The 27,857-nt window shown below is 37.6% G+C and overlaps 1 protein-coding gene and 1 long non-coding RNA gene across 11 annotated transcripts in view; both read left to right on the top strand.

The window, feature by feature from the left end:
* The window catches only part of gapvd1 (GTPase activating protein and VPS9 domains 1), a 43,993-nt gene extending 26,685 nt beyond the window's left edge, over window positions 1-17,308 (top strand). For 5 of the 9 annotated variants that reach the window (XM_082187976.1, XM_082187975.1, XM_082187971.1 and 2 more), the window contains 16 exons: window positions 1,114-1,248; window positions 2,579-2,698; window positions 3,150-3,227; window positions 3,952-4,298; window positions 5,651-5,738; window positions 8,356-8,388; window positions 9,090-9,161; window positions 9,245-9,376; window positions 10,243-10,372; window positions 10,500-10,612; window positions 10,908-11,067; window positions 11,255-11,442; window positions 12,282-12,495; window positions 12,840-12,912; window positions 13,019-13,216; window positions 14,637-17,308. In XM_082187976.1, coding sequence (XP_082044102.1) covers window positions 1,114-1,248; window positions 2,579-2,698; window positions 3,150-3,227; window positions 3,952-4,298; window positions 5,651-5,738; window positions 8,356-8,388; window positions 9,090-9,161; window positions 9,245-9,376; window positions 10,243-10,372; window positions 10,500-10,612; window positions 10,908-11,067; window positions 11,255-11,442; window positions 12,282-12,495; window positions 12,840-12,912; window positions 13,019-13,216; window positions 14,637-14,777 — 2,222 coding nt within the window. In that variant the 3' untranslated portion in view covers window positions 14,778-17,308. The remainder of the gene's footprint in view (window positions 1-1,113; window positions 1,249-2,578; window positions 2,699-3,149; window positions 3,228-3,951; window positions 4,299-5,650; window positions 5,739-8,355; window positions 8,389-9,089; window positions 9,162-9,244; window positions 9,377-10,242; window positions 10,373-10,499; window positions 10,613-10,907; window positions 11,068-11,254; window positions 11,443-12,281; window positions 12,496-12,839; window positions 12,913-13,018; window positions 13,217-14,636) is intronic. The other 4 variants (XM_082187977.1, XM_082187973.1, XM_082187972.1 and 1 more) reach the window with 2 other exon arrangements.
* A 7,705-nt stretch (window positions 17,309-25,013) lies between these two features.
* The window catches only part of LOC309512458, a 37,766-nt gene continuing 34,922 nt past the window's right edge, over window positions 25,014-27,857 (top strand). For both annotated transcript variants that reach the window (XR_014211037.1, XR_014211038.1), the window contains exon 1: window positions 25,014-25,398. This is a non-coding gene — a long non-coding RNA (uncharacterized lncRNA). The remainder of the gene's footprint in view (window positions 25,399-27,857) is intronic.

Genomic DNA, 27,857 nt, shown 5'->3' with positions numbered 1-27,857 from the left:
AGTTACACAGATTTTCACTTCTGGACACATTTACCTCAAAACGATGGTACCTATCTACTATGAAAGAGAGAAGATATGAGCGAGAGGGACACAGGAATATTTACTAATCAAAAATATAGGGGTGTGGTCAAAATCAGTCTCAGCCAATGGACTAAAACATACACTGTTTCGGTAGTGACATGAACATGCGGGACACAGTTTCATTATTTACAAAGAAAATACTGTATATATTTTTTTTTACTTTTTTAAAAACTATGGGAAAAAATGCAAAAATTATTTCAATATAATTTTTACAAGTTGAAATTTAGGAGTTAGGGTTCAGGACAGCCACCTCCCAATTGAAAGTACCCAATAAATGATGATTTTATATATATTAATTAATCTTACTGATATTTTAAATATTATTGTGGGATTCAAACATCTTAAATTTAAATACTTAAAGGTGATGTTTTGTGTCAAAGCATTGGAACTGTGCATTGGGCCTTTTAGTGTCAGTGCAGCCTGATAGACTTGCTGATCTCCCAGAATGTTAAAAATCACTAGTTTAAAACTTTAATTACATTCTACAGGCTGTTACATTAAAAAAAAAAAAAAAAAAAATTATATTTTAATTAATATTTAGCTTTTTAATTGAACAAATTTGTTCAGTAGCATATTAGTTTTTGTTGTGGTATTGAGAAATTTTACATTTTATTGGTATTAGTATCCACTACTGAAATTTGGTTGTTGTGACATCACTAATAATGATCTAACAAGGCTAATTATGTTATGAATCATACAGTTGTGAATAAGAAATAAATCATGCAGTTGTTGTGAATAAGAAAGTAAAACAACACTGTGCCAGTATCAGGCATACGGCAGTCTGTGTGTGGTCTTGTCTCCCTGCCCGTTTTGCATCACAAACATAGGAAAGAGAGAATGAGTGATTGTTTTTTTTGCTTTTCTGGGGTTTGTTTCAGTTCGAGGCGGTGGAAAAGTAGACTCCGAAGACCAATTGAGACCTGCATTATTACAAATGAGCACGTAAATGAGAGCCCTCCACGGGGATGCCCTGAGTGTCTTTGTGTGTGTGTGGATACACCGTTTTCTACAGTTAATGAATCTGTGTTGCAGAAGCTGCAGACCTGAAGCAGGAGGAACGCTTGCAGGAGCTGGAGAGCTGCTCCGGTGTGGGAAGCACTTCAGATGACACCGAGGTCAGGGAGGTCAGCTCCCGACCCAGCACCCCGGGACTCAGCGTTGTTTCAGGTACACATACACAGAAGCTTAAAGGCCCCGATATACTCACGGTGAAATTCTTTTTTGTTCTTCGCTTAGGGGTAAAAAGAAGTTTGAAATACCTTTGCAGCGACATACTTTTAGCGAACATCCCGAAGCTGTCCACGCTGCTGAGAGCGACGTTTAGATGGATATGTTAATATGTGCTGCATGCTTTCTTCCTCTCAATAACAAAATAAACAGCAGATCATAGCGACATGAATCTGTTTGCATGTGGATATTTAATTCGTCTCTTCAGTAGTCACATTGTGTTTATTTATTTAGCACTTTATACAATAGATTGCTTTAAAGCAAGCAGCTTAACAATGTTAAGCATGAAAATTCACTTAGAATTACAACTTAAATTTCTACTATAAAGCAAACTTTCAGTGTGTTTGTTCTTACTTGTCTCACTTTGATGGTCTGAACAGAAGAACCTATTACCTATTACATAAATGCCACCGACAAATGGTACTTTGAAGGTGTTTACCAGCTGTAGCAAACTTTTTCCGGAAAGTTCTCTTTGGCAAGCTGTTTCGAACAACCAAAACGAACTTTGTTTTAGCCTGATTTTGTTCAAAATGAGGTCAAATCAGAGCCTCAATTGTCTAAATGTGTTCAAATGAACGTTCACAGTCAGTCTGGAATCAGACTTATTTGAGTAAGCATGAGCTTGCAGCATTCAGCAATCCGAAGGTTTGAACATCCCGCTTACATGTCACATTTAAATTTTATTCCCTGGCTCACAGAGTTCTTTATTCAGTGGCTCTTCTGCCGTGACATTGTGATGAAGACGAAGAGCCAGGTAACACAACGGCAAACTCCCGACCGACTCCTTGTGGGGAGTTTTCCCTGAGGACTTCTGCAGATGGATTGCCTTTCCCTTCCTCTTTCGTTCATTCTTGCCGTTTCCATCTCTCGTTCACCTACTCTGACCTCCCTGGGGATTCTCCTGCCCTCTTTGTGTGCTCAAGGGAGCATTGGCGTGGTTTCCCCGCTTCCATGAGGAGCTTGAAATGAGATTGGCTGTTCAACTTGGCCACCACTCCATCACCTATACGCTAGACTTTTGCTTACTATCTGAACTATTTAGTATATCTGAGAGATATATACACAGTCAAACTCTAGGCTTGTTTTGCTAAGGCAGCAGAAAATATATATTTTTTTTTTCATCATTATTTTGTTCTTTGTATAAGAGGAATGTCATGCCAAAGTTTCTTCTTTGACAAACCAAACTACTTCACAGCTCTGAAGGTAATATGTTTGCTTCTGTGATTTATAGTTTGAGGTTTTGCTGATTTGTTACATATTGTTTGTGCAGGCATCAGTGCCACGTCAGAGGACATCCCCAATAAGATTGAAGACCTACGCTCAGAGTGCAGCTCAGATTTTGGAGGCAAAGACTCCGTGACCAGTCCAGATGGAGAAGACTCTGCTCATGGTACAAACACACACTCAAGTTACTGATTGGGCACATACACACTGTGCTTTGTACAGAATTTAAGATCAGTGCATCCGTATTTTCCCAGTGAATGTCAACTTATGTTGCACACCAGTTTATCTGTGGTAAAGCCACATAAGTGCCCAGGAAAACAGATGGCAAAAAGCATAATGCTGATATATCAGATGTTTAAAGAAAATAAGAGCCAGAGGAACATATATACATAATAACTTGGTGCATCTTTAAGTTTAAATTCATATTTGTATGTTTTGTGAGATATCAAGTATATCAAACTTTTTTATCTTCAGATATAAAATATGTTTTTCTTTACTATTAAATCTCATCCTGCACAGCTGTTGAATTTGTTTCTTGGGATGTCTGGTGTGGGACTATCCTTTGTCACTCATTTACTTCTTCCTCTATCCACTCCTCCATTCTTCCACCTCTCTAGGAGCTCACAGTCTATCCTGTGCACCCTCTCATGCAGATTCACTGCTGGCCATGTTCGATCCCCTCTCCTCTGGAGAAGGTAATGTCACTTCCCAGCATGCACTGCTGTTGAATGCAGTACTTACACATGTAAGATCTAGAAAGGAGTGCCATTAATGTGCCTAATGACAAGAGCCCACTAAACAGCATGTGTGCTGTGAAATAGAGGAAGCGCTTGCCAGATTTCTACCCTATTACGGCCCTTTTTGGTAGAATAAGGGGTTATATTATATTGGTGTTTAAGGGCTAAATTTGATTTGTTTCTGTCCAAGCCCACAAATCCACAATGGAAAGTTGCATAAATGTGTTGGAGAGACATTGTGAGAATCTGTGTGTGTGGGGCAAGGTGAGGGGATGACAGGTTGCTAGACCTCACTGCAGGCGTTTTGGCTCAGCAGCCCGTCCCCACTGAGCTAGTGGCACAGGGCTGGCATTGGAAGGCACACAGCAGAGATGCTGTACCCTTGGAACAGGTGGCCTACTTTCACCTGAGGTCTGTCTGACTCTGACAGCTTTTTCAAGCTTTCTAACACACATACACACACACTCATGCTGATGGTATGCATTTAACCTTTTTTATGAATGCCAGTTGAACAGAAGTCATGTCACGACCCTTGCATCTAGTTTTGTTTGTCAAAAACTGGCGGTTAAGTCACAAATACCACAGCGCAAAAAGTTTTTCTCACTGGTATCGAATTTAGCCATTGACATTATTTAAATCCAAAAGCAAGGACCCTCTGATTTTGGATCAAATGTCTTTGCAGGTTCGACCACTGGTACCATTGTACGGCCCAAGGTGCACTATCCCCGGCCCCCTCACCCTCCCCCTGATCCGCCCATTCCAGAGGCCAGCATAATGAGCCACCAGGAGCCTCGCCCGCCGCTCTTTGCCCCCCACCTGGCACAGGGTGACCTGGAGCATCCCAAGCAGAGGCACTCTTACCCTGAAAGGCTGGTGAGAAGCCGCAGCACAGATGTGGTGTCTGCTGGCCGCAGACCCAACAGCGATCCCGGACTGAACCGCAGGACCGTGATGGAGGAGAGAGACGTGGCTGGGGCTTTCTCCACAGGACCCACCTCTTCTCCCAGCAAGGATTCCCTCAAAGGAGAGGTGAACAAGATGAATTTATGCATTATTTATGCAATTTATGAATTAATGCATCCTTGCTGAATAATTTCTTAGTATTCATTTCTTTAAAAAAAATCGGACCCCAAACTTTTAAATGGTTGTTTACAGTATATAAAAATTCGGATTTTTTAAAAAAAATAAAGTTGAGTGAACTTGAATTTGACTGAACTATCTGCATTATTTTATTTTATATATTTTTTTACTTTATGTATTTGTTTGTGTGTGTGTGTCTATATATTTGGGCTGGGAATCAAAAAAAAAAAAAAAACTAATTAATTGCACAATTTGCTGTAATTAATTGCATTTCCCCCAAGCTTGTAATCATCAATATTTAAACTTAGAATAACCTAATTAAATTAAACAACACAGAAAAAAAAAAAGGAACAGAAAATAGCCCTGTATTAAAATATTAAACATCAATATATTATTATTTTTCGATAATCAATCAACATAATTCATTTTTTTTTACTAATTATCAAAATACAATATAGTCCTACAAAGCTATTATTACCAGAGCATATGATCAGAGTAGGTCATTTTACCATTGTTGCCCAGCATGACTATACCAGCTCAGTCTATAGCCTATGCTATTGCAAACAGAAGTCTACTACTGAGAAATTTCACGTTATTTGAGCGGACTTTTCTTTTCCAGTGCGTGATCGGTACATGATTGGAGCGTTTGGGCCATTAACGACAGAGCAGAACATTGAGCAAAGAGCGCAGCAGCGCGCCAACACACACACACACACACACACACACACACACACACACACACACACACACACACACACACACACACACACACACACACACACACACACACACACACACACACACACACGGAATGGAGAGCGCGGCGCGGAAAAGACCCGCTCATGAAAGCTGCGCAAGAATGAAACCTGATCACCGAACACGGAGGGGCGGGACTGCATATTTTCGGCCTTTAAGTCATTAAAACGAGGCAAAAAAAAAGTGCTGCGTTAATTGCGTTATTATTTTTTTTACGCGTTTAGCATCTCAAATTAATCGCAAAGATTAACGCGTGAATTCCCCCAGCCCTAGTATATATTATATTATATTATATTATATTATATTATATTATATTATATTATATTATATTATATTATATTATATTATATAATTTGGAATATATATTTTCATTTTCATTTCTGGACAAAAAATATATAATCTACTCAAAATAATCTTTACTTTGTCAGTCGAACTCATTATTTTCTTTTTCTTCAGGGTTTGAGTTACATGAGATCAAGTAATTGACAGAATTGAAATGTTTGAGTGAACAACTACTTTAAATAACTGTTTTTGTATGCATTCAGACTGAGGACAGAAAGGACAGTGATGATGAGAAGTCTGATAGGAACAGACCCTGGTGGAAGAAGCGCTTTGTTCCTGCCATTCCTAAAGGTGAGGAGCCCAACTCTCTTTCCCTTAATTTTTTGGAAAAAGTACATGCCTACTAGGGATGTCCCGATCTGATCACGTGATCGGAAATCGGGCCCGATCACGTGTTTTCAGACTCGATCGGAATCGGACGTTACCTCCCGATCAGGACTCGGATATATATGTATATATATTCTCATAATTTTTTTAACACATCTATAGTTATGCGGTGCCACAGAGTGAAGCCGCTTGTCCACCAGCGTCTCGATTTCTGACGCGATGCCAAAGCCCATTCATTTCCTGGTGGACAAGCGGCTTTACGCCGGTTTCACACTGCACGTGAGCAGAGCGTAAGCAGCGCAGGAGCAGTGTGTCTGGTGAGCAGGGGCAGGACACGCGCGTTTTGCTTTCAAGCCGCTTGTCCACCAGCGTCCGATACATTTTTGTTCCGACGCGACGCCTGTGACGTTTTCGCTGCTTTTCGCGCCGGGAAAAATGTACTTTAAATATGAAACCATAGCAACGCCCATACACAAATTCTCGCCGCCGAGTTTCCATTGGCTGCTGCCCCGCGTTTTGACGCTCTCATTTGCATAAAGTATCCACCGAGATACTTATTTTGCAGCGCCGCTGTTGACCAAATCGACGCGACGTGACCCATCATGCTTTGCGGGGGCGTTTTTGCTGCCTGACGTAGTTCCATAGGAAATGAATGGGGTTTGGCGTCGCGTCAGAAATCGAGACGCTGGTGGACAAGCGGCTTCACACTGGCAGCGTTTGTCACGCGCGGCTGAACCGCGGGTTGTGTACAGACAGAGTACTCTATTATGGATAAGATGTCATTGCTTTATTTCGTTTTCAAATACATTTAAGAGAAAAGACTTGTCAAGAAGCTTATTTTATTAATAATTTCATTTATATAACTTTTGGTTCATCTTTGTTTTTATTGTTCTGGCAACAAGTTTGTTTTTGGACATTTGTTTTCTTTTTAAATTGCTGTTGGTCATTTGATTGACTGTTTAAAACACAATAGATATCATCAATGCACTTTTTGGATAAAACTGGTGTATTTTGGCCATGATCAATGCATTGTCACTTTAATTCAGCGTAAGCGGCACAGCAAAAATAGACTCGGCGCCGAAACGATCGCGGCACTGCTGCTCCTGCTCTGCTCTGCTACGCACTGCCGCGCCACCTCTGCGTGCGGTGTGAATGCTCTAATCTGTTAACATGTACAAAAAAAATACGCGCTGCACGCTCTGCTAACGCGTTCAGTAGTGAAACCGGCGTAAGAGTTAGGAGTGCAGTTCCTAAAAGCACATTACTGGCTTTGCAAACACTGTGGCACTTTTATATTTTATTTGTTTACATGCCTGCCGGGTATTTTAAGTTGAGGTGCTATTTGTTTATATATATTAGACTTTTTTTATATTTACTGTTGCACTAAAGTCCAAAAGTGAAGAATTTATGTTATTTATTACTTGATTGTTCAAGCTATCTCACAGAAGTGCTCTGTTTGTTAACAGAGTTGTTGAATGTTAAAATAAGGTGAATTAAATAAAAAATAAGGAACATCCTGGATCTGTTTTTTCGCTCTTCTTTATTCTTTTTTTATGTATTATAGAAGTATCGGATCGGGACTCGGTATCGGTAGATACTCAAAATCAAATGACTCGGACTCGAGGGCAAAAAAACCTGATCGGGACATCCCTAATGCCTACTTTTATCCAGTGGATCAATGGCTAGAAAATTTAATTGATATAGAAATTGCTGGCATAGGAAAAAAAAGTATTCTGTTTGAGTGGGGAAAAAGTGATGATAATATCTGCTTTTATTATTGGCCTAATTGGATTTATGGCGATAATTTTGAAAACGCTAGTATTTGCTGATACTGACATTGTCACCGCTGTAATGTGCATCCCTACAACTACTACGACTTCTTTAAACATGGAAAACACTTTATCCAAGTTATTGCAGTTCTGTATGTGATCAGTATTTCTAATTGGAGAGTAATTTCTCTTTGTGATTATTGGCTGTTCCTTTCTTACAGATATTTGACAGTTAAACTCTGAATAGTTTTTGTTTGTGGAATTGCCTGTACACTACAATTCAAAAAGTTTTTTGTTTTTTTTATAAATAAAAGAAATGTCTTGTGCTCACCAAGGCTGCATTTATTTGATCAAAAATACAGTAAAAACAGTAATATTGTGAAATATCATTACAATTTAAAATATCTGTTTTCTATCTGTTTGCTGATTTCTATCTATCTATCTATCTATCTATCTATCTATCTATCTATCTATCTATCTATCTATCTATCTATCTATCTATCTATCTATCTATCTATCTATCTATCTATCTATCTATCTATCTATCGTCTATCGCAAAGTTAAAAAGAACAGCATTTATTTAAAATAGAAATCTTTATGAATTTCTTTACTGTCACTTTTGATCAATTTAATGCATGTTTACTAAAAAAAATACTGACCCCAAACTTTTGAACAGTCAAACTCCCAAATGCAGCTCGAATCGATCTTACTTTCTGACGCTCATTAGCAATTAATATTTAGCATGGCTTGGGTGACGAGTTTGTGTTTGTGACCCCCAACCCTGTCTGTTGCTGTCTGTGTTCCTCACACAGTGCTCTATTGGACTGCAGAGGGTGAACTCCCAGGTAACCCACTCTTCAAGCTCTCTCCCACTCAATCTAGTGCTGTACTCCAGCGGCCCGAATTTGTACTAGATCCCGTAGACTCCTCCTTGCCACTCTGTGACATGACACAATCGAGCTTCATCTTTTCATTCATGCAGCCATTTTGGTTTAACATGGTTTATTTTGCAGTGGTTGACCTCTATTAAAGGACATTTGCTGAAATTTGCACTTGAAAAATGTGCGTAATTTACAGTAGGCACCAAAACTACCAGTACTTTGGTTACAAGTCAAAACAAAAATTAAAAAAATTATTAAAGTATTCTGAAAAAGATTGTTTTAATAGCGTATTGATTTTTGCTCTTGGTATCGAGATTCATGATTTTACCATTATTGGTAACTACTGAATTTTTGCTATTGTAACCTCTTTTTTTTCTCTATTTTGCACACAGCCTAAATTCACATGAGCATACACATGACATTCTGCAGCACAGAGCTCCACATCTGTGTGTTTGCACTTTAGTGGTGACATGCCCTGTTTTAGTTCCCCATTACAAAAATGTTGGTTGTGGATTATCTGTGGAGCAAAAACATTCTAAGCATGTTTATCCATTTGCCACAATGGACTGGAGAGAGTCCGTGTCTTGAGGTTAGCTTTCTCATAGGAACACAACTGCAGCGTTCTGGCGTTTTGTGAGAATAACGGCTTCTGCTCATCTCTGCAGTGCCGATCGCGGGGCTCCGAAAGCGGGACAAGCCAGAAAAAGACGAGCAAGGAGCAGAGAGGGTCCCACAAGGTCTGCACACATTTAACTTCATCATACACTCTCTGCCACCATTGTCCACATTGATCACGTGTATGCATTTTTGTGCATCTCAGATGAGCATTCAATGCTCAGACAGAACTCTAAGACCCAGTCAGCGGAGGCAATAATGGACAAGTACATCAGGTACATGGAGAAACGACCCACCCACAGTGATGGAGCAGGTTCTGGAAACTATATTGGACAAGGTTTGCCAAATAACAATATTCATGCTTTATACACGAACACACACAAGGGTATACACTCTATTTCTTCAGTGTTGAGGAGTAAATAACTTGATGAGTAAAAGTAGTGATGCTTCTAACGTAAAACATTTTTTTTTGCAGTTCAGTTGTTTTAGAGAGACCGTATCCTGTCCAATAACAAACTACTTTTTCCAGCAAACACACTCCTACATTGTCCTCTCATTTGTAGCATTGTCCAATTAATTTAAACCTGCCATAAAATAGCCCATAATGCTGACATGTCAATAAACTTAAATACAACTACAACAAGAATTCATCAGTGAGTAGTTAATCTGTCATGTTTTTGTAGCAAATTATTTAATATAAAATGGGAAAATTTGATATTTTCTTGTTTTATCAGTTATATTTTAGTTTATTGCTGTCAGCCTTTTGTCCCTAATAGCTTAATGTAGTCAGCCACCTTTTGTTAGTAACTTGTATCGTAGTGTTTGAAAGGAAATCATGGCAGCCCCCCCCCCCCCGGAAACTATTCCGGTTACTTTATTTTAAGGTGTCCTACATTTTATTATTGAGTAATATTATTTGACAACATGTACTTACTATAGGGTTAGGTTTAGGGTTAGCATGTAATTAAGCATAATTAAGTATGTTGCATGTTATTACTGGAGTAAGCACATGTAACATATGTAACAAGGAAACTGTAAATTAAGTGTTATCACTGGGGAACTATTTATATTATCTACAAATTAAAGTCGTTAAAGACATAGCACTATTTATTATGCTTTCTACTCGCATCTGTTAGACAAAATTAATCACTGATACAATTTGTTGTCTGCTGTTTTGTAACCGTTTTGCTTTGTGTGTTACAGAGTCTTGTAGAGAAGGAGACAGTGAGCATGACTCTCCTAAAGATGAAGTACTGCAGAACATCTCTGCAGATGACCTTCCAGACTCTGCCAGTCAGACAGCACCACCTCAGGACAAGACGTTCTCCTTTAGGTCACTCAGACAAACTCTCAGTAAAATCAGTACATTCTGAAAGTCTAAATCACATTTAGAAACCAAAATGGCAATGAACATTTAACACAATCAGACTGTTAACCTGCCATGTCTTTCATCTCTGCAGTGATATTAAGAAAAAGCTTCGCATGGCGCTGTGCTCTGCAGATTCGGTTGTATTTCCCATCATTCCACCTGCAACAACACGTAACGGCCTCCCGGACCATGCAGATCCCGAAGGTTCCTATTATCCATATTATCTTCTATTATTTATACTTAATAAAAATAAGAATTATTTTTTATAGCCAATATATTGAATTATCATGTAGTACTACTACTACTACTACTACTACTACTAATTACTATTATTATTATCATCATTATGGTAGTATTCAGTCCTATTTAAAACAAACCTTCTTTTGAAATAAAGTTTTTGTAGCTCTCTGCTCATGGGGTGAAAGTAGCTGTTACGCAGGTTCTGAGGTTCAAAACGCTGTGCATTTATGTCTGGCCCCTGTCTCCTCTCTCTCCTCAGACAACGAGATCGTGTGCTTTCTGAAGGTGCAGCTGGCGGAGGCCATTAACCTGCAGGATAAGAACCAGATGGCTCAGATCCAGGAGACTACGCGCTGCGTCAGCCACCTCGACCCCCGCACCTGCAGAAAACTGCTCACTGCCATGGCAGAGGACTACAGGTACACACATTATTCTCTCTCTCTATCTCTCTATCTCTTAATGTCTCACTAACTTTCTGTCTCATTGTCTTTCTCTTTTACTCACTTCTCTCAAACACAGCTATGAATCACAATTTAATAAAAGATTGTGCTGACATATTTTTGGGCATGACTCCATAATGAGCGCTGTGATGGTTTTGTGCTGTAGGAAGCGGGCTCCGTACATCGCCTATCTGACACGGTGCCGGCAGGGCCTGCAGACGTCTCAGGCTCATCTGGAGCGACTCCTGCAGAGAGTGTTGAGAGATAAAGAAGTGGCCAACCGCTACTTTACCACTGTCTGTGTCCGACTGCTCCTGGAACACATGGAGTCTAAGATGCTTGACTTCATCAAAGGTCTATATGAATCTGTGTATATGAGAACTCACTTTTTGTGTTGATTGCCAAATTCTAAAAAAAATCCAGTGCTTTATTTTAAGTCATTCACAGAGCAAAGGTGGATATTTGACTCATCTTTTATTACCTCTCCATTTTCAGAGTATAGTGACTCATATTATACTACTATCTAGCGTACTACTCTGCTGTTTAGCGGATTAATGATGTCTGAGATTTTTAAACTGTAATATTGTGAAATCTATTTAAATACATTTTAAAATGTAATTTATTCCTGTGATGGCAAAGCTGAATTCTCAGCATCATTACTCCAGTCTTCAATGTCACATGATCCTTCAGAAATCATTCTTATATGCTGATTTGCTGCTCAAGATATATTTATTATTATTATCAATGTTGAAAACAGTTGTGCTGCTTGATATTTTTGTGTAAACCATGCTACATTTTTTCAGGATTCTTTGATAAATATAGTTTTATTTGTAATAGAAATGTATTTTAACATTATAAATGTCTCTTTTGATCCAATTAATTCTTGCTAAATAAAAGTATTAATTTCCTTAAAAACAAATATTATTGACCCTCCTTTTGAATGGTGGCGTGAAAGGACTAAAATACAATACAATAATTCATTTTTTGGTAATTAAAATAGTATAATTTCATATAGACAGGCAAAATAAATTAGCTGCAGTTGCTGCAGCTGGTCGAAAATCAACAATATTGTCGTAATGCAACACAAATTTTTCTAAATGTACATTTAATTAAACTATTAGCATTTGAGTGGTTGTATGAAATGATAGATGAGACCTCTGTTTTTGAGGCTGACTCTCTCTGTTGTTCCACAGCATTTCAGGGCTGCACAGCATCTGACGATAAGACAGCAGCCGTGGAGGATTTCCTGCGTTACCTGTATGGAGCCATGGCCCATGATGCCATCTGGCAGTATGCCAGTGAGGAGCAGCTCCAGGACGCCCAGATGGCCATCGAACGCAGCGTCATGAACCGCATCTTCAAACTGGCATTCTACCCCAATCAGGATGGGGACATCCACAGAGACGAGTGAGGAAACTCAAATATTTACTATGCGATCAATTTTCCTTATTCCTTTCCATGTTGATTCATACATTGTGTCTGAATTAGATGTGATGCATCAAACAATCTCCTCTATACTAATCCTCATGTTTGACATTTTGTCAATCACATAGTTGAAATTTTGTCTGGATGGCCTTGCACAATGAAACATCATTGGTCCAAAATCCTGTTCATGCCTGCATATTTAACTATAACAAAATCACTGTCAGTTGAAACATTTACTTAGCTCAAGAAAACTTATGCTCAACTCAGTTTAGGACACCATTTTAGCATTTTAAATGTCTTTTAATGGGATGTCTCATTTATTCAAGGCTTTTCCACGAGCACATTCAGCGTCTGTCTAAAGTGGTGACGGCCAATCACAAAGCCCTGCAGATCCCAGAGGTAACCGTTTGCTCTGTCTCAGAATATATGATATTGCTCTATGAGTCAAAATATATCTAGAAATGAAGACAGAAAACTGCAATCTGATGTGTGTGAATCTGTGCAGGTGTATCTGAAGGAGGCACCGTGGCCCTCAGCACAGGCTGAGATCAGGACCATCAATGCCTATAAGACCCCACGAGATAAGGTGCAGTGTATCCTGCGCATGTGCTCCACCATTATGAACCTGCTCAGCCTGGCCAATGAGGATGCTGTCCCCGGGGCGGACGACTTCGTCCCCGTGCTCGTCTTTGTCCTGATTAAGGTGAGTTGAGAGACAAAACCATAGAGTGATATAATGCTGCTAATTGCACTAAGTGTGCTGTGTATTTTGTAACATTTCTGATAGTTGGCACTAAGGCCCAAAAGCTTTGTTGTCTTCTATGTAATAAAATTTCCTTTGCTATATAAAAGTATATGACTTCATTAAACTGCTTTTAAGGTGTAATGGAAATTGGCACATCCTTTCAAATACAAGCAACTCAGTTGTAAATTCATAACAGCAGGGTTCATTCCTTCGTCCTTTAAAAACATGCCCAATATTCCCTTGTTTTTGCCTCCTAGAGACCAGACTCACATAGTCTCTGACTGTTATAAAATACTGTAATTCCCTTTAGTTATATATGTTGTATAAAATTAGCTGATTGTGCAAATTATGGTTGTGCAAATTATATAATTATTCTTTTAATTCTATATACATTTTAAATAAATCAGTCGTTCAAATGCTTCATAGTTATTTTGAGATTTGCTAAAAATGGTTTAACTGTGTTAATATAAAATTTTATTATTATTTATTGTTTTAAAGATAAACATTTTAAGTGCATTAAATTATGGCAAAAGTAAAAATCGGGGAAATGAGCATGCACTAATAAATATCCATTATTGAATGATATCGAAAAATGATATAATAATAAAAATAATCTCAATATTAACCATTAACCGATATGGGATTGATATATGTTGCATCCCTGCTTTTTTTTTTTTGTCATCTGTTATGCTCAATAAAGATACTTTTATTTGATCAAAAATACTTTAGAAACAGTAATATCATGAAATATTACATTTTAAAATAACAGTTTTATATTTAAATACATTTTAAAATTCCATTTTATTTCTGTGATGGCAAAGCTGTATTTTCAGCATCATTACTCCAGTCTTTGGTGTCACATGATCCTTCAGAAATCATTCTTAATATTTTGAAAACAGTTGTGCTGTATTGTGCTTGTATTTTTCAAGATTTTTTGATGAATAGAAAGTTCAAAAGAACAGCATTTATTTAAAATATCTTTTTGTAACACTGTAAATGTATTTACTGCCATTTTTGATCAATTGAATGCACCCTTGCTGAATAAAAGTTAATAATAAAAAAAAAAAAATCTGCCCCTAAGCTTTTGAACACTAGTCTGCTTCAAGGTTAAAACCTCTCAAGTCTTCAGAAGCAAACTTAATGTACTGATCCTTACGCTAGAGTTGTTTGCTTGCTGGTGTCTAAGTATTGTTATTGTGTGTGAGGTTTTTCTCCTTCTCCCCACCCCATACCTGTTTGTGTTTGCGATGCACACGCCTACACCAGATTTTCTAAACTTGTAAGTGTGCTTGAATGTGTAAGGATGCACAATGTGGGTGGTCAGATGTTATCTCGTACGTTAATTCCCCCCTCTCGCTCGTTCTCTCCCTCCCTCCAGGCAAACCCACCCTGCCTTCTGTCCACCATTCAGTACATCAATAATTTCTACGCCAGCAGGCTGAGCGGGGAGGAGTGCTATTGGTGGATGCAGTTCACTGCCGCCGTGGAATTCATTAAAACCATCGACGATCGCAAGTGAAGCAGAACAGCCACCTGTATGGGCAGACTGTAGGAAGGAGAAAGAGAGAGAGAGAGAGAGAGAGAGAGAGGACAGCGCGGACGACTACTCTCCCCTTCATCACAGCGAGGCATCGCCTCAGTCTGTATAGCTGTACATAGAGACAAAAACAAGTTTAAAAGCGATCAAAAATTAGACATGATCATGACAGGTTTTACTACGGTGGGGTATTAAACGAATGAAAACAAATAATGCGGCCGGTGGCGACATTGCCGCGCTCTACTGATCTCGCTTATAACCCACGTCTTTTTTCTGTAGTATTGGGGAGGTGTTGGGGCTTAGAATCAAATTTTATATGAAACAGATTTAGCAAGTAATTAGCTGTTAAAACATACCTATCAAATGAAAAAAGGGACCAGGAACTACCGGCAACGATTATGAATCGGGACGCTTCAGATGGGAATCCATGATTCTGTCCTTCTCGTATAAACCGTGCAATCTCACCCCATTCATAGCTAACAGTCACACGCCGAGTCATATCATAATGCATCACTATAGATGCTGCCAGTGTATCAATGTTACAGTTTATCAAATTAATCATGCCATTATCTTACTAGGGCAGCTTGTTCTATGAATGTAAGCAGGTTTTGTCATTATTGTACATTCATTCTTTACTACGTTTCCCAGACAATTTGGACAAAAGGGCCCACATATTTATATAAAATAAAATGTATTTATTACTTAACTCCTGTATTTAATGTTTTATTATATTTAGTGACTTGTTCCATGAATTAGCTGTTGGACAGATGCACACGGTTCGGTTGAGGAAACAAGTTTAAGAAAAATTAAGACTCACTGAGAGCAGCTAAAATAGGGTGTCTTCACATTAGCGGTTAGAGTTGTAAATTAGTGCCTTGCAGATATTTGCAGTAACACGTGTTCTTTTCGTTCCTTGCATCTTCCTGGAAGTGAGGAAGTCGGATCTGTCAAAGTCAAGCCTGGCTAAGCGTCAGTACGCTATAACCAACCTACAGTAAAAAGTACAACATGCCATATAGAAACACCCCACAATTGGACGTTCAGTATGTGGATTATGTTGAATAGTTGGAAAACTGACTGTTAGGTCTTACCAAATGGTCTTAGACAATAGTTACTGCTGAAAATATTTTTATTCAGTTTGATATTGACCTTTACTTGTGTTTAAAGTCCATGTATTGTTTTCAAAGTTCTTACTTTTCTAGGGTTAAAATCATTGTTATTTTTATAATGCAGTTCCCAAGTAAAACTTTGAGTTAGGAGGACTATTTTTCTGTACTTTGAGGTACACTTTTAGAAAAGAAAACAGCAGAAAATGTACCTCAAGGGCAAAAAGAGCTTGTTATTGGGGCAGTATCCTCAAAGGGACACCTTTGTACCTTATTTACCCCTAAAAGGTTCATCGTAGTTCCTTAAGGGCACATATGACTACTCTAAGTTACTAATATGCACCTTCTAGGGGTATATAAGGTACAAACTGGCCCTCTTATGGGAGCTGCCCCATTGACAAGCTGTTTTACACCTAAAGGTACAATTTTTACACTTTTTTTTTTTCTGCCAGTGTATTGCGTTTAGATGGAACAAAGAACATTTGAACACTGTGGCATCATCAAAGCTTGAGGACTAGTATATTGATGTTGCTGAGGAGAATATATCTATGCGATTCAGGCTACCTCGTGTCATAATCCCATAAACAGCAAGCACACGTTCTTCATAACAGTTTTTGCTGTTGACATCGGCACAATATATTATTTAAACAGGAATGTAGAATATCATACTCATGTTATTGCTAAATTTATCTTTATCACATCAGAACTTCCCAATAACATTTGCACTTGCGTAGAACTAGGGCAAAATAACTGTACCTAACATTTTGTGTGGTTGTCTTGAGTTTCCCCATTTCAAATCTGTTTGTTATTGTTGCTCCTAAAGATGTGTGAATATCTGATAACATACTCTGGGTGTTGATTTTGGTCCTAAATATAGTAGATGCACTTAGAACAATTAGTTCTACCTCCAACTGTGTACATAAAGGGATAAATAAAATTGTTGTAATGCATTCTTTTCCTCTAGCTTTTGTTGCCTTTAGAGCCCTGTATATACTTGTTTTCCTTCTGATTTGAATGGCGCATGAACGCGATATCGTCGTGTATCTCTCTCTTGCACAAACTGTAATACGAAGAGCATCAGCTACAAGACTTAATTTGCAGTGCACTTTGGAACAACACTGATATTCTGTATAACATTTATATTCTATATAATAGATCATTTAAATTCTATATAAATGCTATAGCAGACTATCTTTGTTTTTTACTGGTTCCTTTTTAAATTATAATGTGATATACAATTTTGCCTTTTCAATATTTTCTGTGATGTGGAATCGGGTATTATTGATCTCAATATCTCAAATGGTTCAGGCTTGCACACTAATTTGGTGCTCTGTTTGTTTGCAGTGTTTGGATTTTTTTTTTTTTTTTTTTTTTTACCACAGCAGCAATGTTGCATTTGATGGATCTTGGTGAAATTAGTTGCCAAAGGAATCAAAGACTTTATATTTTCATGGCATGTACTTTTACCAAGACCTTTTTGTGTATAAAGTCTGCCCTAACAAAAATATGCACCTTGGGGTTTGTGTAACCTGTGGCAAACATTTGAAGAGGACTTAATCTTGATTTATTTGTTTCTTTTTCTTGAGATTGAAAGGTTGGTGTTTTTGGTGTTCTACATTTAACCGGAAGAACTAAAAAGCGACGGCCTTGTGCAAATATTCTAACCCACAAGACTAATAGTCTTTGAGGTTTCCAATAGGGCAGTTTTTAATTGAACAGTTGAAATACACTACTGTTCCTTTGAACACACTTTTTAGCAGAAGTGACTTAAACAGGGTTTTGGTGTACTGTACTTAACTGAACTGGCTTAATATCTGCACAGTATGTTGACTGAGAGCAAGGCTTTGTACTCGATCTGTATTTAAGAGCTTTATAATCCCTACCGTATCATGTTGGTCCACTATTTTGAAGAGCATGCTAAGAGAATTATGGGTAATGGCTTGCATTTGTGAGCGTACTCACTTGGGCTCATGTTGGGAAGGCATTCTGTGTGTTATGTGATTTAATATGAACCTGTACATAATTCTTAAAAAAAAAAAAAAAAAAAACGATTAAAGACTTTTTCCGTGAAAATGCAACGCCTGTTTTTGCATCAAAATGTCTTGATAGAGATGCATGACTACTGTATCTTCTGGCTTCTTTTAGTTTAAAGTCAGCATGAAACTAAAATTGCAATATTATTTACTTCCCTGTTGTGACGTGAAACAGCCTCTCGAAATATAAAATATGTAGGGTGGGACTTGATTTTGTCCATTGGAAGTTGATTGGATGGTTGTGGTTTGCTATTGCTGTGATCTCATGCGAGTGACCGGTTATGCCATTAAACACACCATCAGAGAATAAAAAACATGTCATTGCAAGGAGGTATTGGAAGTTATGCTGCATCCGTGCCATAATTAAAAGATGATAACGCGTGACCTACTTGAAATAATGCTTTTCTATGGCAACATTAACAACGCCAAAATGAATCTGCAGCGCTCAGGTAGTTCAAGTCGGAATGCTATTACAAGTTGTAATTGATCTATGAAGATGTGAACGCTTTTTACAGGTCGGAATCTCGGAATTACGCTTATTACGACATGGCGTGAACACACTTTTATTTTTGATTAAAGATTACGAGGGCACATTAATTTTGTACACAGATAAATCATTAATAATAAATACATACATTTTCCATAAAAAAAAGAAGGATTTGTCCATTTCAATGGTGACTTTAACTGCGCTGGCCTAAGCCTCCTTGAGCAGCCGCAAGGTCTGACGGCAGAAAGACTTTCTTCACAATCGATAATCACAAATAAAACTTTGTCTATGAAAAGTTCAACCATCAAGGACTGCTTTAAAAAGTGGCATTCTCTCCTTGACAGATCCCTTCACACTGATGTCTGTCACCTTCACATCGAGCACGTCACCGGCCTTGAGTATGACGAAACAAAGGCCGCCACGAACAGCAAAGCCCCCGCACTCGCCACACATTTAATTACCACTGACAACTGTATAGCGGATTTGTAATTGGAGATTTTTTTCAGCGTAATAGGCTTTCGCAATTGCTCTCTCTCTCCTGCCCTTACCACTCCAGTGCTCTAATTGTAATCTTTCCATCAGAGGAAAAGAACGCAGCGGGGTGCCTTTGCTTCTCTTGATGATATCTCCGATTGTTCATTTAAATTCAAATTTGGCCAGAAAAAGGGTAATTAGTTGTATTAATAACCCGAAATGACTCGCTTGGTCGGGAGAAGAGATGGCTTTTGTTTAGGTGAGATCGGGTGGATATCGGCAGCCCGCTGTGCGAGATGGAGGCCTTATTGGTGAAACAGGCTCGTGATATGAATAAACTTTGATTAAACAACACGAGGTCATCGCCCCCCCATCTAAACGCATTTGGCAATCCTGTGGCCGTGTTATTGTCATTTATCCGTTTGTAAACAAAGGTTCTTGGGGGTTTGCTGATTTGATTGTGCATGCTGGATTTGGGAATGGGTTTTGTCTGATGCAACTGTGTTACATATTGATGTCAGATTGTTGCATGAAGATCTAAACAGCCTGAGGGCCAAGCCCAGATGGCACTGAAATCACAGATCATCAGTCCAGTGAGGCTCTCACATGACTACACACACACACACACACACACACACACACACAGTTCAGTTTTTTTTTTTTTTTTTAAATGTTAGGCTTGCTTAATTCACATGCAGCTAGAACAGCAGAATGGATTGTGGCTCAGCCAACGTTAATATAGGCTACCGTATGTATATATTATACCCGTTATATAACATATTTATATATGGTGCAATGACAAAGTAGTCTGATATATGATATGATATGATATGATATGATATGATATACATATACATACCGGTATATACATACATGCACACATATATACATATGTATATGTATGTACTATATAGAACTATTATTCTTAGTTCAGGTTAACTAACGTTAATAAATGAAACCTTGGTGTGTGTATATATACATATACATACACACATATACATACACACATACATACATACATACATATACATACATACATATATATATATATATATATATATATATATATATATATATATATTACACATATACATAATATACATATACACACACACACACACACACACACACACACACACACACACACACACACAGGTGTTCTACAGCACTTGTTCTACAACACTTATTAGTCTAAATGTTAATTTGTTAGTCTAATTAGTCTATCAGTCTTATTAGTCTAAATGTAATTTGCTCAACATTTTTTAATTTTTTAAGATTCAAAAGTTGTTAACATTAATGCTGTATGAACTGACATAAACATGAACTTTTTTTATTAACTAACATCAACAAAGATTAATAAACACTGTAAAATATATTGCTCGTTGTTAGTTTGTTAGTTAATTAACTATTGTGAACAAATGAGAGCTTAATGTGAAGTATTACCATATGTAATGGCCCTTGTAGACATTCATGAAGCCAGGTCAATGGCCCTTGTAGACATTCATGAAGCAAAATGTATGTCAAAAAGACATACATTTTTGCCTAGCCTGCTTAAGAAATTGAGGAAGTGTATTCATGTCATTTATGCTTGTGTTTTTGAATCATTTAATAGATCCGAAAAAAATTAGCATCACGTCATTGACCCATATAAGGAAGGGTTATGTTATATGTGCGTTATTTTTATACTTGATTAACAGCTTTAATGCGAATAGAAATGGAGAATTATCATACATTTGTACTTGTTTTGTTTTAGATTTATTATATTTCTACCTCATAATATGAAAGTTTAATTAACCAGTGTAGCCCACCAATATGAAGCTCCGCTGGGTTGCTCTGAATTATCAAAGTGAATTGCGATTGAAAGAATTATGTCAGTAAATATGCAGACAGTAATGGGTTTGACTGGGTGTTGTTCTCGCAGTGACCGCCAGATGGCAGCCGCGCCATTTGCGACCAGCGCTTCGGAAATCGCCGAAACAAAGAACACATTCAGATACTGTGGCTAAAACACGCACCATTTTGTGAAACCTTTCATTTAGACAAAGTAATGCTAAAAAATATTTACAAATAGAACGTCTGCAAGATTGTACATGTTCAGATATAAACGCCTAATAATCGAAAAATGTAATTAACATGGCAGAAATTGTTGTTAGAAGGAACTGTGTCTAGGCTAATTGTACTTTAGGGATATAGATGCTCTAGGCCACTGAATAGCTTCACATGACCTAAAAGAAGATATACAAAATCCTGTTGCTCAGATAGCTAAGTATAACAATTAACTCTATAAATATTCTCCTGAAATGCTAAACTGAAATTCACAACTCTTTCTTTGCTCTTGTTTTGTCTTAGGCTGATGATGGTACACTCATTTCCAAAAAGCAAAGCACTATTAACTAACCAACATTAACCAATGCACATTGATAACTGCCATCATGGCATTCTCATAATCTCATCCTGTTATAATTCAGTCAATCAGATTACACAACACATTTCTGCTGATAGGCTACCACTGTTTGTACATTTATTGCACAAGTAAGGCATTCCCACAGGTACCACATGCAATTGTAATGTAATGAAAAATTCACTGACTTTTACCTCCCCATAAGCATGCATGCATAAATTCATTTTCACTGTCTGTCCACACACAATAAAAGTTGTCTCACACAACCACAGCATTATAGAAGCATTAGAAGATGAGGGAAAAAATCCCTACACAGGCGAGAACAAACAAAACAAGGCAGCAGCATGTCAATTAAATTAAAGGGGGAAGCTAAATGAACAAAACGTCAAACGCACATATTAAAGCTAAATGAAATAGCCCCGAGGAGCCTGCGAGACGTGAAGATTAGAGCTCAGGAGGATCCGCAGAGATGTAAATAATGAAACCCAGCTCAACCTGCACACACTGGGATTGCAGCATGGACACGGGAGACGTTCTGCATCCAAACCAAAAAAACACAGGGTCTTCAGTTCCAAACATGTTGTTCTACTAGAAATGAGTTAAGCTGGCTGCCTAAATTGAGTTAGTGAAAAGCATGACCGGCACACCAGGACTGTACTGTGCATTAAAAAAACCTGAGGATGTGAGTCGTTTATGCAGCTTTCTGCAGTAGATAAGCTTATTATATGATATGGCTTATGGGAGATTAATAACATCAACATAAAATATGTGGCATTTTAAAGTTCTTGTAAGAATATTAGGTGTTTCAGCTCATAAGGACTGACTTGTAACCTAGTATGAATTGTGTTTTATGTCCTGTTTTGTTGTTGTATCAGAGAATATTCTATTTAAAGTTAACTTACCGTTCACAATTAATTTTTTTACGTAATGTGACGTATTTAAGAGTGAAATAGGATCTCAGGGAAAAAAATGTAGGGTGGGACTTGATTTTATCCCAGTGGTTCTCAAGATAATATTTTAAGGACCACATAAGGTGATATGAACCTCTGTTGTAATGAAAATAAATAAACTAAAATATACAATGTAAGTTTAATGTTGTACATATTTATTTTTAATCTGTTTTTTCAGCAAGTTTTTTTTACACTACATGTAAAAGTACTGTGATATAAGGTAACATGGGTTAAGGTTAGGTTCAGGGTTAGTTCCTATAGGAGTAAGTTCAAATTTCTTTTAAATATTTTGTGGTCAGGCATACACGTAACAGCTACTAGATTAAATTAATTAGTTACTTGTTTGAAACATGTTCTTTCAAAATGAAAACATCGAGTTTCCAGTCAGTTTAACATGATGCAATAGTGTTTGAACATGAAACCATACAATGGTGTTAAATCAAAATGAATGGTTTAAACAAAGTGAACAACATCAAAAAATATTTTTTTTTTTTTACAATACAGTTATTGCAATTGCTATAAGAAGGACATACTGTGTACATGCGGAACAGGACTGCAAAATAAAGTGCTAATATTTTTTAATTTAACTAAATGTAAAGCATTTGAAGATTTATTGGGGCATCTCTGGAAGTTTGCTAAGGTTGAGAACCACAGTTTTATCCATCAGTAATTTATTTGAACGGGGTGAATTGAGCCAGACCTGAATACAAATTTGTTGAAATAAGGCCTTAAAAGTGTTTTTTTTTACTATTATCCAATAGCCTGCATAGTGATGTCAGTGGGAAAGGAAACTCATTTCAGAGTATAAGAACAAGTTATTACACTGCTTTCTTCCTGTATTTATGTCTCTTGTTTTCCAGCACAAATATCTAAACATTCCTTAAATCAAAATGCATCAAAATGAACTAACTTCACACTTAAAACAAGAAAAATTTATTTAAATAATTTTTTTTGACCCCATTGGCAGATTTTGTTGTTGTTTTAGGCATAAAGTTGCTTAATTTTGATCATTGTTTCAGAAAACAAGACTTAGTAATTTTGCCTAGATGTATCTTGATTTACGAATGTTTAGATGTTTGTCTTAGAAAACAAGATATACTGAGGAAGACCTTTTTTTTTTTTTGCAGTGTAAATTTTAAACAAAGGTAAACTATTTACTTTAAAAATGTACTCATAAATTGTTCACAACAACACCGGGACTGTGCATTTTGAAAGTTAATTGGGTCAGTTTTGATGGCAAGAAATATTTATGTAGCCATATTTGAGAAATATATCAGTGTTTTTGGAAATGGAAAGTCAAGGGGTTGTTTTGGACCCAGTCGACTTTCAGTATGTGAAACAACTACTTTGCAATATCTACTTTTGTGTTTCACAGAAGGATGTAGTCATACAGGTTTGGAGCAGACATGAGGGTGAGTAAATGATAACATAATTGTCTTTTTTTTTTGTTGGTGAACTTCCCCTTTAAGATCACTTTATGTGAGTGTTCACCTTAGCCTATAGCCTAGATGTTGATATTTTATCTCAGACGTCTGTAAAGTCCACCAGCACGATCAATCAGACATGCATCATCTGTAGCCAATGGCTCCCTCCGAGTGAGAGCGATCTGGCCTAAGTATGTATGCTTGACGCCTGCTTTGCTGATTTCTGTCAGCGTTAATATGAGAAATGAGCTCTGAGCTGTGCCACTGATGTGCCTGAGGAAACTAAATCGACGGGCACCACTACACCGGTACCAGATAGAGTCTCCGTAGCTTCTTCAGCACTGATGTGAGTCGGTGACTGGTCTCAGTCATGCTGCCTCGTCCCTCAAGCAACAGGTGACAGAAGTTACAAGCAAATGTGTCTCCGGCCACAGCGGCCCTCCTTTGAGGACCTGACCCAGGGCAGGCTGTCTGGCGACGTGCCCGATGGAAAAGTGAGCTGTCTCGGCTCCCGACATGCAGTGAGCAGGGGATGTCAAGTCACGTTTTCATCAAAGAAGAGTTTAATCCACGTTTGAGGAAATAAAACAGTTGTTGTCATGGTTGAAGCGAACTGATCTCAGAACAGACCTTCAGAGGAGCTGAGTCATATTCTCAGTGGGAAGCATCTGGATTGTTTAATGGTGAAAGCATTATTTAACATGTACGTACTAAAACTTAATGGAAAAAATGTATCTTATCAAATAATTGTTATTATTGTTGTTTATCCCATGATTGTTTTAGTTTAATTCTCTGTGCGTGGTGGGATCTGTTTTAGTTAAGGAGCGGAACAAATTAAAGGTTTGTTTTAGCCTACAGCACAAAAGATAACATGGTGGTTTTAATAGAATATAATAAAGCATCAAAATCTTTTAATGGTAACATCAGTGACAGAGCTTGTAGAATCCAAACCTGCCACTGATGACCATTTGGACATAAATATTTCTTATTGAACATGAAACTGTTTTTTAAATAATCTTTTCCAAATAGCCTACACACATAAGTTGAGGGTTGGTATGTTTTGAAATAACTGTTTTCTATAATATATATCGTAAAATGTAATTTATTTCTGTGATGCAAAGCTGTATTTTCAGCATCATTAATCTAGTCTTCAGTGACACATGACCCTTCAGAAATTATTTGGTGGTCAATAAACATTTGTTATTATCAATGTTGAAAACGTGCTGCTTAATATTTTTATGGAAACTGATAATTTTTTTCAGGATTCTTTGATTAGCATTTATTTTAAATTTACATATTTTGTCATTTTATAAATGTCTGCTGTCAATTTTGATCAATTTAATACATTCTTGCTGAATATAAATAATAATTTCTTTAAAAAAAATCTTACTGACACCAAACTTTTTAACAGTATATATTGTTCTTATGATAATGGGACTTTTCAGTTGTTTTACCAGCATATCTGTTATGAGCAGCACATTCTGTCATATAAAAGAGATTATCATCATGTTTACATTTTTGTAATGTTGCAGTTATTTATAAAGTTACCATTTATTTATCTCTGTGGGTGTTATTAAAGCTATGTTAACATTGCCTTATTCCTAACATTTATATTTGATGTAACAAACCTATGAGTAATTTCATGTTTTCTTGATGTGTTTCAGACAGCTGCTGTTCTGAAACTTAGTTTGAATTACGTCCTGCATGTGTGTCATCAAATCCTGCCAGGTGAGAGTTCCTGTTCCCCATCTCTCCTTTTTTTAGATGGCCTAGTTCTTTTTCCTCCCTCCATTTCTCTCTTCTTTTCCCCTGGTTGCCTGGAGTATGCCCTGCAGGTATTTAACACAGCCATGACTTTTCTGCTGCGCAATGCTGTTTTACAGGGCACAGGCATTAAACAGGGCTGGTCCTGGCTTCCCTGCCCTGCTTGTCAGCCCAGCAGGCTAACAAAGGTGAACTTGCTCTGTATTAAAGAGGCTCTTGTGGAAAAAGTGCTGTGTGATAGCGGCACCGCAACACTTTGTCCAGTTTCCCACTAACCATTAATGCTCCGACACTTCGTCTTATAGCTGATACTAAACCAGGTAACACATATACACTCTTAAAAATGTCTCTTCATTTGGCATCTATGGTGCCATGAAGAACCTTTAACAACCATGGAACCTTAGCATTGTACAAAAGGTTCTTTATAGTGGAAAAGGGTTCTTTAGATTTATAATGTTCTTCACACTAAAGGTGTGGTCACATTTACCTTTCAGCGAAATTTTGCGAGCATAATCCAGTCATTCCAATAGGAATTCATGTGATTGGGAGTTTCTCGGCAGAGAGAAAAAGTCAATCACCACACAGTTGGTCAATTCGCGAATTTGAAGCTTTTACTTGGTTTGAAAATGACAACTGCATGAGCTGTGCTTAAAGGTTAGTTCACCCAAAAATGAAAATTCTGTCATCATTTATCCACCCTTATGTCTGAGAGATATCTGTCCCTCTATTGACAGTCCACGCTACTACCACTTTGACACTTCAAAAAGTTCGTAAAGCGATGGAAAAACTAATCCATATGAATTGAACGGTTTAGTTAAAATTTTCTGAAGAGGCACGATCACTTTATATGGTGACCAGATTGAATTTAGGTTTTCATTCACAAATAAACATTCATCAACACAAACATCAGTTTTGGTAAACAGAAGCTCAATCATGTTTACTTGACGTGCAATAACCAATGAGGTTTAATCTCTTGTGTTACGCAGCATGATTGAGCTTCTGCTAGAACCAATGAGGTTCATTCTTGTGCTACGCTGCACTTTTGAGCTTCTTCAAGAACCAATGAGGTTCAATTTTTGAGCTTCTTCAAGAACCAATGAGGTTCATTCTCATGTGTTACGCTGCACTTTTGAGCATCTGCAAGAACCAATGAGGTTCATTCTTGTATTTTATGCAGCATTTTTGAGCTTCTGTAACAACCAATGAGGTTCATTCTCATGTGTTACGCTGCACTTTTGAGCTTCTGCAAGAACCAATGAGGTTCATTCTCATGTGTTACGCTGCACTTTTGAGCATCTGCAAGAACCAATGAGGTTCATTCTTGTATTTTACACAGCATTTATTAGCTTCTGTAACAACCCATGAGGTTCATTCTCATGTGTTACGCTGCACTTTAGAGCTTCTGTAAGAACCAATGAGGTTCATTCTCATGTGTTACGCTGCACTTTTGAGCATCTGCAAGAACCAATGAGGTTCATTCTTGTATTTTACGCAGCATTTTTGAGCTTCTGTAACAACCAATGAGGTTCATTCTCATGTGTTACGCTGCACTTTTGAGCTTCTGCAAGAACCAATGAGTTTCATTCTTGTGTGTTACGCAGCATGAATGAGCTTCTGCTTGAACCAATGAGGTTCATTCTTGTGTTTTACACAGCATGTTTGAGCTTCTGAAAGAACCAATGAGGGCTGTTCTCGTGCGTCATGGCAGGTTCGGTTAAGCGTCTGCTTCTTATGTTCGTTGATCAATGTTTATATGTGAATGGGGCAGTCATGGCCTAATGGTTAGAGTGAGACTGGTAAGCCAAAGGTTGCGATTTTACAAATTCAGAGTATGGGTTACCATACTTGTCCTTCACATGTCAATTCACATGTTACCGACAAGCATAAATTTAATCGTTTCATCATATAAAGCAATCCAGTCCCATCAGAAAATTTGTACTAAACCTCTCAATTCATATGGATTACTTTAACCATCTCTTTATTAACTCTTTGAAGTGTCAAAGTGGTAGTTGCGTGGACTGTCAATGGAGGGACAGAAATCTCTAAGATTTCATTAAAAATATTTTCATTTGTCTCGAAGATGAGCGAAAGTCTTGAGGGTTTGGAAGACACAAGGGTGAGAAATTGATAAAACTTTTCTTTTTCCATTTTTGAGTGAACTAACCCTTAAATACATCTCTACGCTACTGACATTTTTTTTTGCTAATGTGAACGCACCTTAAGAAAACTCTTCACTGAAAGATTCTTTGGTGAACCAAAAATGGTTCTTCAATGGCACCCCTCATTTGCAGCGTTCTATACCAAAACCCTGGGTGGGATCACACAGAGGATTCTTTTCCACGTCATGATGGACACTTCATTCGCAAACGTCCATGCGCGTAAACGTGGCTAAGCGCATTGCAGATTACATGTCATTTCAGGAG

The sequence above is a fragment of the Leuciscus leuciscus genome (assembly GCF_965113295.1).
Source record: "Leuciscus leuciscus genome assembly, chromosome: 13".
Taxonomy (NCBI): Eukaryota; Metazoa; Chordata; class Actinopteri; order Cypriniformes; family Leuciscidae; genus Leuciscus; species Leuciscus leuciscus.
This window is presented reverse-complemented; position numbering and strand designations above follow the sequence as displayed.